Source organism: Mustelus asterias, chromosome 3 (assembly GCF_964213995.1).
Source record: "Mustelus asterias chromosome 3, sMusAst1.hap1.1, whole genome shotgun sequence".
NCBI classification, from domain to species: Eukaryota; Metazoa; Chordata; class Chondrichthyes; order Carcharhiniformes; family Triakidae; genus Mustelus; species Mustelus asterias.
The window spans coordinates 21,194,650-21,208,345 of record NC_135803.1 but is presented as its reverse complement, the minus strand read 5'-3'; the positions used below and the strand labels follow the sequence as shown (position 1 = coordinate 21,208,345).

General features: G+C 44.2%; 1 protein-coding gene across 7 annotated transcripts in view; it reads right to left on the bottom strand.

Moving 5' to 3' along the window:
* LOC144487666 (transcription factor Dp-2-like) overlaps positions 1-13,696 on the bottom strand; it is a 187,983-nt gene that overhangs the window by 24,141 nt on the left and 150,146 nt on the right. For 6 of the 7 annotated variants that reach the window (XM_078205751.1, XM_078205792.1, XM_078205772.1 and 3 more), the window contains 2 exons: positions 5,148-5,310; positions 2,327-2,473 (listed from right to left, as the gene is read on the bottom strand). In XM_078205751.1, the coding sequence (XP_078061877.1) occupies positions 2,327-2,473; positions 5,148-5,310 (310 nt within the window). The remainder of the gene's footprint in view (positions 1-2,326; positions 2,474-5,147; positions 5,311-13,696) is intronic. The other variant, XM_078205766.1, reaches the window with a different exon arrangement.

Below are 13,696 nucleotides of genomic sequence, written 5' to 3'. Positions count from 1 at the left end.
CCTCTGACCACTTCTCCAACCCGACTATCTCAACTCAACTAGACCTGACTATGGACTGCCTACTCCATGACCTGACCGCCCTGCCAATCTGACCAGACTACTCCCCGCCACCCAACTACCTGCTCACTCACTTATGAACCTCACCCAACTACCCGTTCACTCATTCATCCACTCACCCATTCAAAGACTGGACCTTTAAGCTTCCCCTTGGGCAGCTGGTGTTGTAAAGAGGGAGCATGTCCGATTGTTCCCTGTGGGATTCTGAGCTGCGCATTGCTGTGGTGGCTGGGATCAGAAGATACTGGAAGAACCGTGCAATAGCACCGATTCGGGGGAATCTTCTAGTGCTGTGGCAATCCGCTCTTCATTGCCATTGCTCGTAAGATTGGGACCAGTTTGATAATAGAGGAGGTAGGCTCACAATTAAAAAAGAGAAGATGCACAGACAGCTTAAATTTAGCTACTTTGCATAAAGTGTTGAATGTGTGTAATGGACTAACCAAGGAGGCGGATAACATGGACAAATTGAAAGTGGAATTGAACAGATATGAGCGCACAGATAATTAAGAGGTAATAGCTTCTCGCACCAAGATGGTCTGCAGAATGCTTTTCCCTCCTGTACTTTCCAGTGTTCCTAAGTGATTAGATATCATAACAAAATGTTTCTCGGCACACATGGTGCTAACAATTAAAGACACGCAATCAAGGCAGCCCAGCGAAAGAGCACAATTTATACCAACCTACTGTGCAATACAATGGTTAGGCACAGGATTGAGCCCATAATTTCCCACACAAGCAGTTTTCTGTTTCAGCAGTGACATCAGGGGCCAAAGCAAGTGAAGGTCTGACACTTTAGACAGAGAAGTTAAGAGTCAAAGAGGGAGTCAAGCCAGGCTATTCTCCTGTACTTCCTTAGCAGCTAATTAAAGATCAACAGTGTAACTGGCTTGGCAGGATGTAGGCAGCCTGGATTCTTGGCTGTGGAATAGTGACCAGAAAGAGAGAAAAAACAAAACGTGGGGTAGGAGATGGAGAAGGCGGAAGCTAAAGGATCTTCACAAAGGTAAGCAAGCATACTAGAAAAGAAGAAATATCAAAAGAAAGGATGAAAGAACTTGTATTTATATCATGCCTTTGATGATATCGGGATGGCCCAGATCACCTTATAGCTTGACGTACTCTAAAATATAGACACTTATGTAACATAGGAAGGTGATGGCCTTGTTGTATTATTGCTAGACTATTAGTCCAGAAACTCTGCTAAATGTTCTGGGGGACCCGGGTTCGAATCCTGCCACGGCAAATGATGGAATTTGAAATCAATAAAAAAGATCTGGAATTAAGAACCTACTGAAGACCGTGAAACCATTGTTGATTGTCGGAAAAACCCATCTGGTTCACTAATGTCCTTTAGGGAAGGACATCTGCCATCCTTACCCGGTCTGGCCTACGTGTGACTCCAGATCCACAGCAAAGTGGTTGACGCTCAACTGCCCTCCAAGGGCAACTAGGGATGGGCAATAAATGCTGGCCAGCCAGTGACACCCATGTCCCACGAATGAATAAAAATCATAGGAAACACAGTACCCAAATTGTGAACCATAACATCCGCAAAACAGCAAAAATCTCCCACATCCTGTATTTTAGCGATCAAAGCAAATTACTGCAGCTGCTGGAATCTGAAACAAAAAACAGAAAATGCTGGAAAACTTCAGCAGGTCTGACAGCATCTGCGGAGAGAGAATGGAGTTAACATTTTGAGTCTATCCATACTCGAAACATTAACTCTATTCTCTCTATCCACAGATGCTGTCAGTACTGCTGAGATTTTCCAGCATTTTCTGAATTTTAGTGATGTTGATTTGAGAGATAGATATTGGCTAGGAGAAATTTTCTTCCATGAAACAGTGCCAGAGAATTTTCCCATCCACCCAAGAGGGTATATGTGTAACATCTCATTTAAAAGGCAGCACCTCCGACAGTGCAGAACCCCTTCAGTACTGCACTGGAGTATCCATTTTAAGATTATGTGCTCAAATCTCTGGGGTGGGACTTAAACCCACAACTTTCTGACTCATTGTTGAGTGCCATCCACTGAGCCATAGCTGAGACTAAAATAAAACTGAACTGAAAAAAAAAGGTGAAAGACTGTCTACGAAAACCTACCAAGCTATAAAATCTGTCTCTCTATGGGTAACCTAAACCAATTTTCAGCCTTCAACTGGCCAGGCTCTTCATGCTTTGAATTGCTAGCATACTCAAACCATCGGAGAATATTTCTGGTAGATAAGAGTTGAAGTTTCAGCACAATTTACAAGAACCTCACCTCAAGATTCTGAAATTCCTGAGCAGAATTTGTGGGAAGCCCAATCCATCGGATTTCTTTCTTTTCTTTAGAAATGATGTTCATGGCCATCAACACGTTGAGTGCATCATAGACACGGCGTCGAATGTTCTTCTGATCATATGCCTGCTGAAAGGGGACATGCAAAACAAACCAAATCCAATGATGAAAGAGTCTTCAAGTCTATTCATGGGCTTGTTGCAGCTCAGTGACATCATTCCAAACTTTCATTGTGCTGGCCCAGATTTCAGCTTCTAGTAAGGTTACTAAAATGGTGAATTTCTCTTTTAAACCTCCAATTTAATGGAAAAATCTGCGAATCAACTTCTTTTATTATTTTAATCCGATTTAACAGAACAGAAGATTCCCTAGAAAAGACTCTCCAAGTCTTTCGTTGAAGTACTCCAAAGATGTGCAGGTTAGGTGGATTGGTCATGCTAAATTGCCCCTTAATGTCCCAAGATTTGTAGGTGAGACGGATTAATGGGGTAAATACTTGGGGTTATGGGGAACAGGTCTGGGTGGGATTGCCCCTTAGTGTCAGGGGGATTTCGTGGGGTTACAAGGGTACGGCCTGGGTGGGACTGTTGTCAATGCAGACTCGATGGGCCGAATGGCTTCCTTCTGCACTGTAGGGATTCTATGATTCTAGTGGGAGTTAGCCAGAAGTGAACCCAACTGTTCTTGCGATGCCTTTTGCAACAATAACTTGCACTTTTATTTTCGGTCAGCAGAGTTCTTGGCAGGGTTATAGGACTGGAGGTGTCACAATGATGGGAAGGGGCGAGGTTGTACAGAAATGTGAAGATCAGGATGAGAATTTTAACATGAAGATTTTAATGGCGTATCACCCAAAGTAAGTCAGTGAATGGAGGGGAGATTCATGATTTAGTGCAGTTGGAATATAGGAAGGAGAGCTTTGGCTGAGCTTAAGTTCAGTAAGAAGTTTAACAACACCAGGTTAAACTTTAACCTGGTGTTGTTAAACTTCTTACTGTGTTTACCCCAGTCCAACGCCGGCATCTCCACATCATGAGCTTAAGTTAACAGAGGCTGGCCAGTAGAGGCCTGGAGTAACTAAGTCTGGAAGTGACAAATGCACAGATGTGGGGGAAAATCTGCGCGGAGCGGCATAATGTATGCAGCACCTAATTATAATATCAATATCATTAGCGGGCCCAGAACTGAAATCTCCGGGCCCGCTAGCCTCTCTCCCCCACCAGGAGTGTTTCACTCCAGCGGGGTTTAGTATAGCTCCCCAATTGCGAGGAGTTGACGGCCCGATCCCCGCAGTACCCGAGACATTGCCACCTTGGCAATGCCAGCCTGGGCCCCCAGCACTGCCCACTGGGCATGGAATGGGCAGTGCCAAGTGGGTGGGTCTAATAGAACAGGGCCTGACAGAGGGCAGGACCTGATTTTGGAGAGGGGGGGGGGGGAAAGAGTGTCCTGTTGCCACTCTTTAGTCGGGGTCAGTGGGGGAGGAGGGAGACGCTGGCATGGGCATGTTTTGGGGGGCCCCCCCGGACAGATGGACACGTTCGCGTGGCCCGCTCAGCGCTCTGCTGCCGGCCTCGTCAGTAGGAACGAGCCCTGCCCCAGCTTTTTAGTGTGGGAAATTCATTTTTAAACTCCCACTGAAAAAAACCAGTGCGATTTACTCCAGTTTTCACGCAAATTTGACACTTAGAATTTTTTTGGGAGAATTGCTCTCATGGTTTCAGCAATAGGTGGGCTGAAACAAGTGTGGACATGGATGAAGTGGTGGGATAGGTGGAATGGAGTACATGACCATTGTGCAAATCTTTTTACAGATTTGCAAAAAGATTGACAGAATTAGTGAGGGACATTTGTATTATAGATCACACTGTGTTACAGTGCAAAAAATCATGAATCAGCTTTTACTGTATTTATGGATAAGAGGTCGTCACGGTGGCACGGTGGTTAGCACTGCTACCTCACAGAGCCAGGGACCTGGGATCGATTCCCTGCTGGGTCACTGTCTGTGTGGGGTCTGCAAGTTCTCCCCGTGTCTGCGTGGGTTTCCTCTGGGTGCTCCAGTTTCCTCCCACAGTCCGAAAGATGTGCTGGTTAGGTGCATTGGCCGTGCTAAATTCTCCCTCAGTGTACCCGAACAGGCGCCGGGGTGTGACGACTGGGGGATTTTCACAGTAACTTCATTGCAGTGTTAATGTAAGCCTACTTGTGACACTAATAAACAAACTTTAAGAGGAGAAAACACACTGAATGCAAGGTAATTCTTGGAACGAAAGTTTATCTGTACGGCCGTATGATGTCAGTAGACTTGTAATCCAGAGGCCCAGATTAATGCCCTGAGGACACGGGTTCAAATCCCACCACGGCAGCTGGTGTAATTTTTTAAAGTTCAGTTCAGAAAGATCGTCTCCGTAATGGTGATCATGAAACTACCATTGTCATTAAAAACCCATCTGGTTCACTGATGCCCTTGAGAGAAGGAAATCTGCCGTCCTTACCAGGTCTGGCCTACATGTGACTCCAGAGCCACAGCAATGTGGTTGACTCCTAACTGCCCATTTGAAATGGCCTAGCGAGCCACTCAGTTCAAGGGCAGTTACGGATGGGCGACAAATTCTGGCCTTGCCAGCGGCGTGCACCTCCCAGGAAGGAATTAAAATTAAAAGCTACTAACGATTACAGAATTTCTTAATGGCTTAGAGAACCCATGCGTGACGGTTAAAGAAATGAGGAGGAACCGCCTATATGAACCAACTGAGTTGATCAGAATGGGACTGGAGTTGGTATGCAGAATGAGCCCACTTACAGAATCAGAAGACATGTGGTTATTGGAATTACTGAACTCCGCCACCAACTCATCGGCCACTTCATTGTAGGAAGTAGTTCCTTTCCGCTGCACCTTCTCACACACTTTCATTGAAAAATGTCGTAGACCCTTTCCATTCTTTTCTCCTTTTTTGCTCCTTTTGCTAAAACAAAAAAAAGAACAGATTTTGTTTATGTAGCGCTTTTTGTAATTTATTTGATGCCTCCAACTACGAAAGAAAAGCCTTCCTTTTTTGAACTTATTTATAATACCTAGATTACTATTAACTGTTGTATTAGCCTTACTCAGTTGCACTCATGTTTTCAAAGAAATACCTAGTTGCATTGTTAGCCTCAATACGCCTCCACATCTTTATTTTTTTCCGACTGAATTTATTTCTATTACTTGTTTCAGCTGATATTTAAGTGCAATTCATAGGCAGAGCAGGATTGGATGGTCAGAGATGCCATTGTTCATATTACAAGTTAAACTGCAGTCCTGGTCAAGTGGACGCAAAAGGTTCTGTGGATTGAATTTGATGGAGTCTGCTGATGTGGGTTAGGTGGCAAGAGGGCTTGCATCATCGCTGTGGAAGCCATACTTTGCATTCCTGCCGGGGCTGGGATGGGCTGATCCCTATTAAGTCAGTGGTTGCATTGTCTGACATGGGAAACCCACTCACTGACTAATTAGAAACAAAAGAAGATAGGAGCAGGAGGCGGCCATTTGGCCCTTCGAGCCTGCTCTGCCATTCATCACGATCATGGCTGATCATCCAACTCAATATCTTAATCCTGCTTTCTCCACGTAGCTTTTGATCCCGTTCGCCCCAAGTGCTAAATCTAGCCGCCTCTTGAATACATTCAATGTTTTGGCATCAACTACTTCCTGTGGTAATGAATTCCACAGGCTCACCACTCTTTGTGTGAGGAAATGTCTCCGCACCTCCATCCTAAATGGTCCACCCCGAATCCTCATTAATTAAGCTCATTAATGAGCACTTAATGCCATTATTCCCAAGCCCACTAGGATTTAGTGGTGTCTCAGGGATTCTCCCAAATTCACATGTGCCCTGCCCCTGAAGGTTGCCAGCAAACCCCGATAGGGGTTGCCAACAGTCCATCGGGGGGGGGGGGGGGGGGGGGGGCGGCAATCAACACCACAATCAGAGAAAAATAAAACAACTGATCGTTTCTTTCCAGTGCTGCTTTAATTTAGGATCTTGTTGTGAGAAGCTGGCTGCTGCATTTGCCTACATTTCATTGGCTGTGAAATACTTTGAATGACCTGAGAATGTGAAACGTGTTAGAGAAAAGTACGTGATTCCTTTTAAAATGCATTGCAACCTATTAATCAGCATTCAGTTAGATCGGTCACCATTCAGCGAACCCGCCTGGCTTTCTGGAAGATTTTGTTGTTAAACTTGCTTTTTAGCAATACTCGTACTTTTGTTTTATGTCCATCAACCAACCTCCAAGCTGACGTTACAACGTCTCTTTTGCCGTTCACTTGAAATTTTGTAACAGGCGATATTGATCTCCTGAACACTTACTAAATATCAATGGCATTCACCAGTTGTGGTGAACTGAAAATAAATTAAAATCTACACATTTCATATAAATAAACAGTTAAAGAGCACTGACCCTCCCCCCAAGGCCCTGATGGATCCTTTATATATGCATGTCAGGTTATAAGCGAATTTGCCAACGCACATCACAGACTGTGGCTGTACAAAACAGAACGAACAAACTGACAGTAATTTACGTCACGGCCTACAATTTACAAAGAACCTTACTCCCACATTGCTTCCTACAAAGAGAAACAGATCCACTTTTGTGTAATAGCAAACAGGGGTGCAATTAGTTGATTTTTTTTTTTGTTAACCTCAAATGGTGAGAAATCAGATCATGTTGTCGGAATAATTACGTTCAATATGAAAGGGCTCCAGCTGCCAAGGCAACCTAACCTTATATACACCTTCTGATTTCTTTCCTTCGGGGTATGTTAGCACGTACGTAATAGCACCATATATGGCACAGCAAGCACTCTCAAGTTAAGGGAGGGAGGAAGTCTCTGCTTTCAAAATGCTTTGGAAGCGTATTGTTATGCAATGCAGAATGGGCATTCAAAATCAGAGCTCACTGATTAGGGTGCAAATTTGGATCTCCCAGGGAATAAAAAAACTGACACCACTGATAGGGTATATATTACCACAACTGAGAAAGAAGAATTAACTGTTCCATCTGAGGTATGCCTGCAGAATCTGGAATATTCACTACATCCTGCTCTGTCTCCCATTATAATATCATGCTATCAACTTTTCTGAGTAGATAGCACAATGTTATAGCATTCGGGCAGCACGGGGTGGCACAGTGGGTTAGCACTGCTGCCTCACAGCACCAGGGACCCAGGTTCAATTCCAGCCCGGATGACTGACTATCTGTGTGGAGTTTGCACCTTCTCCCCGTGTCTGTGTGGGCTTCCTCTGGGTGCTCCGGTTTCCTCCCACAGTCCAAAGGGTTAGGTTGATTGGCCATGCTAAATTGCCCCTTAGTGTCAGAGAGATTGGCAGGGTAAATGCGTGGGGTTATGGGGATAGAGCCTGGGTGGGATTGTTGTCAGTGCAGGCTTGATGGGCCGAATGGCACTGTAGGGATCTATAATAAGCAATCTCACTGAACGCACTTAAAGTTTCAGTTTTCCCCAACAGAACATCATCCCTTTTCACCTCTGCTACACATTTAAACAAGTCATTACCCTGACATTATAAATGGAAAGGATTCTCAATTCGTGGCACAGCCTCTTTTACCATCTCCTTTCCCACCACAGAGGTTTCTATTATTAAACCTTCCCCCGATCTACTATGCATGAGGGTTTTTAACCTACAGTTTACTCTCCTTCAGGAATTTCATCTTGCTTTTTTGACAGTATGAGTAGAACAAAATGGTCAATCACATTCCATGGAAGGATTAAAGCACTCAACTGCATTAACCTTTGCCATACGACCTAATTATTTAAAATTTATCACACCACCACTCTCCATAAAACTAGTCATTTACCTTTCCAATGAGAACTCGGATCCAAAACTTGGCATATTAATATTGTGTTTTATCCCCTCACTTGTTTTTAATATATTTGCAGCTCACAATAGGCAATTTTACAAAGATAAATATAGTTATGAAAGGGTATATTCAAATCACTATAGTATTGCCACTTCTTTCCAACTCCCACTAAACCAGCCAGTTGTCCATATAATGCAGGTCACTTAGATGGTAGACAAATAATAATCTTACTTACACACAAGAAGTTAATGCTTATATATATATATATATACACACTATATATATATATATATCTATTAGATAACAATGTAGCAAATGATCTGAATGAAGTTATGACAATGAGCACATACAGAAAGTGACTAGAAAACAGAGAAATCACTGTCAACTTGATGGGACGGCACGGTAGCGCAGTGGTTAGCACTGCTGCCTCACAGCGCCAGGGACCCAAGTTCGATTCCTGGCTTGGGTCACTGTCCGTGTGGAGTTTGCACATTCTCCCCATGTCTGTGTGGGTTTCTTCCGGGTGCTCCAGTTTCCTCCCACATTCTGAAAGACGCACTGGTTAGATGCATTGACCCGATCAGGTGCCGGACTGTGGCAACTAGGGGAATTTCACAGCAACTTCTTTGCAGTGTTAATGTAAGCCTTACTTGTGACTAGTACATAAACCTTTTTTTAAAATTAGCTCATTTGCAAATCATGCAATTGAAAAACAGTGATAACTACGTTGGACTTGCTAATCAGGTAAGTTTTAGCTAAGCTAAGCCCCTGCAATAGCAAACCACACGAGTGTTCAGCTATTCAATCTGGTTATCCTGGGTGATAAATGGATCAGATTGCAGAGGGCACGCTCTCCGGGATCACACCATGAATCTTGGGGGAAAAATATATTCCATCACCCGGAACTGGCTGGGGTTGTTGAAACGACAAAAAAACCCTTGTTACATATACGGGTTCAAAACAATCTCTTTAAGTGGATGACCGATGTGGATTTTTGTTGTTGTTAATGTTTACTAAAATACTGTTTGAAAACATGAACCTGTAAAGGCAGCGATCACGTTTCAAGATTCTGCCATTGCCACGTACAACATAGGGCTGGCTGTCTCTTTAAGCAGAGTGAAAGGAATGAGTAGCTTTAGTAAGCAGCTCCAGTAGCAAATCCCCGACACAGTAAGTTGGATAGCTGCAGCAGTTGCTAGGTGGCAAAGAGAAAAAAAAACCCATTCAGCTGCCAAGGGGAATTAGTTCTGGATATCTCAACCTGTAACAATGCGAACTAATGAATGAAACAAGGCAATAAAATGGCAGCAGCGCCAGTCAAGAGGGGAAACTGCTCCTGGGAATTTCCCACGTCATTTTTGTTTTAAAAATAAAACAATATTTTTTCCTAATGAAGTATTTTTAAATTAGTTTCCATGGGGAAACTAAAGCTCACTTGTACGTCATAAGAGTGTCCACAGAAAGAATACTGAAATCTTAATGGCATTTGTTAATTCCCTCGAGGATTTGCCATAATGACGTGTGGGGCCACCGCCGAGTGCAACCCCTCACTGCAGCTAGTGCATCATCGTAATGAAGCCAGATTGCATCTTCGCAGTTATTAATATTTAATAATTTTCTATCCAAGGAAGAAAAGGCGTTAGGTTCATATTCAGGACATGGCTAACTGGTTACTGGCTAAAGCATAAACGACAGTTCGTGTTAGGGTGATTTTAATTTCAGCAATGATTCAGGGAGAAAAAACAAGAGGGAACACAAAACATGATTCACTTTGGGATGTGTGAACTACGCAGGAAATTGAAAGCGAACATCATCATTAGAATTTTCACACGTGTATTGCCTAAAGGGTGGAGATGCCTCAGGATGGCTCCGAGTGTGATGGAGAGGAAAAGCAAGGCGGGGGAGGGTGACACAAAGGGCGGAATTTTGCGGCCTTGCTCGTCCCAAAACAGTAAAATCTCGCCCGAGGTCAACGGACCTTCCCGTTGTCCACCCCTCTCCCGCGACGATTCTTGCGGCGGGCGGGGCAGTACAATTCCGGCGAAAATGTCTAAAATTGAAGTAAATAAAATCTTAATGCCAGTCTCAACCGCCATGAATTTAATGGCCGGAACGCTACCACCTCGCTCGCCACGGAATCGGCGTGGGCGAGGATTCGACAACGGAAATCTCCGTTGACCTTGGGCGGGAACTTCCGGTCCCACCTGAGCAAGGCCGTAAAATCTCACCCATGATCTTTTCTTCAAAACGGTTTTAAAGCTGCGATTAATTTTGTGACGTTGTAGTCAAGTGATTTAATATGAGGGGTGGAGATTTAGAGGACATTTGAGGAAACATTCTTTCACCCCGGGGTGGTGGAAGTCTGGAACTTACTGTCTGAAAGGGTGATCAAGGTGGGAACCCTCACAACATTTCAGATGCATTTAGATGAGCACTTAAAATGCCATAGGATGGAGGGCTACGGAACAAGCGTTGGATTAAAATAGATAGGCGGTGGATGGCTGGTACAGACACGATGGGCCAAAGGGCCTCTTTTTTGCTGTAAAACTCTATGACTACAAGTGCTTTCATGGCACACAGCAAATATTTCCGTACCTTTAGTTGAGAACTACAATTTCAAATAATGCATTGTTTGAGGATCGAGCATAGGATCGCTGTCCCACAGAGGGATGCCTTTGGGTGACAGTAGCGTAGTGGTTAGCACTGCTGCTTCACAGCGCCAGGGACCCGGGTTCAATTCCCGGCTTGGGCCACTGTCTGTGTGGAGTTTGCACATTCTCCCCATGTCTGCATGGGTTGGCTCTGGTTTCCTCTCGCCTTCTGAAAGACGTGCTGATTAGGTGCATTGACCCGAACAGGCGACGGACTGTGGCGACTAAGGGAATTTCACAGTAACTTCATTGTAGTGTTAATGTAAACCTTACTCGTGACTAATAAATCAACCTTAACTTTAGTTTTTTTACCTTGGCTCCTGATTCTGAAGGTGCAGCAGCAGGCGGTGGCAATGCAATAGAGGGAGGAGCATTGGGGGAAGTACAGGGCTGGTGCTTCTATGAGAATGAGATGTATCTGCACTCCACCCCATGCTCGGAAATATAACGGCTGTTGTCTGAATATTGAGGGTGCTTTGTGCAGGAATTCACCCATCTCTTCAAATATTGAAGTTACTTTATTTACCAAGTGAACTGGGGAGACCAGGTTGTTTATTCCACCTATTTTGGTTGAGGGTTATCTATTGTGAAAATGGGGTCACTTGCCTTTTTTTAATGTTAGTTATAGTTATACATCATTAGCGCCGCCATGGATATGTACAGCCCTCTGCAGTACCATGAATTATGGATCTACTGCCCAAGGGTAATTTTACAGCACTCTCGCTGGTGCAGAATGATGGAATGGCCCCATGCTTCCTTTAGGAAATTGGTTAGAAGTTTGTCTAACTTGTTACCAAACTTATGGTATTATTTGCACTTGAAGTACATTAGAAAATTTCTTTAAAACACCAGTCATTATTGGCTGACAAGAGTAGATAATTTTCTCTTATCCAAAGCCTTCCCCTGTGTGTTACAAGTGGGTATCCTTGTCCTGTCAAAATGCATCTTTCTTTCCAGACTGGGTAGGTAGGGCTACCTCCTGTTCATCCTAGCCAGATGTACACTCCTACAGGAACCCGATGGCTGACCGGAAAATCCCAGTCCCTCTCCCCACTCCACATCCTGCCTCTGCAAAAATGACAGGATGCAGTTCCTAAGATTCCTGGGGAAATGGCACAGTGGCCAGTGGGGCTACTCTTAGCTTTCACCCACCTCAGGCCCTGGCCCTGGCACAGGCCCCAAGCCCTGCCCAGAATAATATGAGCAACCAGTCTATACCATTCATCTCTTGCAGCTTCCCCAGAGGGGGAAAAAGGAGTTTAAAACAAGCTTCTGCGGGTGAAATACATAAAAGCGGAAATATTAAAATAGGAACCCAGTAAACAAAATTTGTTTCATTCATTTTTACAGAATGTGGGCGTCGCTGGCTGTGCACAGCATTTATTGCCCATCCCTAACCTTTGAGAGCCAACCACGTTGCTGTGTCTCTGGAGTCACATGCAGGCCAGACCAGGTAAGGACGGCAGATTTCCTTCCCTAAAGGACATCAGTGAACCAGATGGGTTTTTCCGACAATCAACAATGGTTTCATGGTCATCATAGACTTTAATTCCAGACTTTTAATGAATTCAAATTTCACCATCTGCCATGGTGGGATTCGAACCAGGGTCCCCAGCGCATTACTTGGGTCTCTGGATTGCTAGTCCAGTGATAATTCCACTGTGCCACTGCCGCCCCACATTATCTTTCAGCAAATGTTATCATTGCAAATTTATCTCCGAATCATACTTACATTCTGAGTAAATAGAACAAAAAGTGGTTCATTTAGTTCTCATTTTCATACGATAAATGAACAATTTTTACAGCAATTTAGCTCCCAGTTTGTGACTATGAATAAGTTACAAGTTTCAGGAATTAAGTCTGCGGATGCACGCTAACTATATTATCTGCTGAGTTGGCTGCTAGGCTGTTGTATACTGCATTGCTGGTGTTGAACTGAATCTATTAAAACAAAACAGCTGTTTTATTTTAAAGGCTATAGCATGACACAGAATTGATGGATCTCTGTAAATATTTAGGATGTGTTATAGAGTCATAGAGTTATAGAGGTTTACACCATGGAAACAGGCCCTTTGGCCCAACTTGGCCGTGCCTCCCTTTTTTTTAACCATTAAGCTAATCCCAATTGCCCGCATTTGGCCCATATCCCTCGATACCCATCCTACCCATGTAACTGTCTAAATGCTTTTTGCATGGTAGCACAGTGGTTAGCACTGCTGCTTCACAGCTCCAGGGACCTGGGTTCGATTCCCGGCTAGGGTCACTGTTTGTGTGGAGTTTGCACATTCTCCCCGTGTCTGCGTGGGTTTCCTCTGGGTGCTCCGGTTTCCTCCCACAGTCCAAAGATGTGCGGGTTAGGTTGATTGGCCATACTAAAAAAATTGCCCCTTAGTGTCCTGAGATGCTTAGGTTAGAGGGATTAGTGGGTAAAATATGTAGGGATAAGGGGGTAGGGCCTGGGTGGGATTGTGGTCGGTGCAGACTCGATGGGCCGAATGGCCTCTTTCTGTACTGTAGGGTTTCTATGATTATACCCGCCTCTACTCCTACTTGTGGCAGCTTGTTCCAGACACTCACCACCCTGTGTGTGAAAGCATTGCCCCTCTGGACCCTTTTGTATCTCTCCCCTCTCACCTTAAACCTATGCCCTCTAGTTTTAGACTCCCCTATTTTTGGGAAAAGATGTTGACTATCTAGCTGATCTATGCCCCTCATTATTTTATAGACCTCTATAAGATTACTCCTAAGCCTCCTATGCTCCAGGGAAAAAAGTCTCAGTTTATCCAGCCTCTCCTTATAACTCAAGTCCCAGTAGCATCCTGGTAAATCTTTTCTG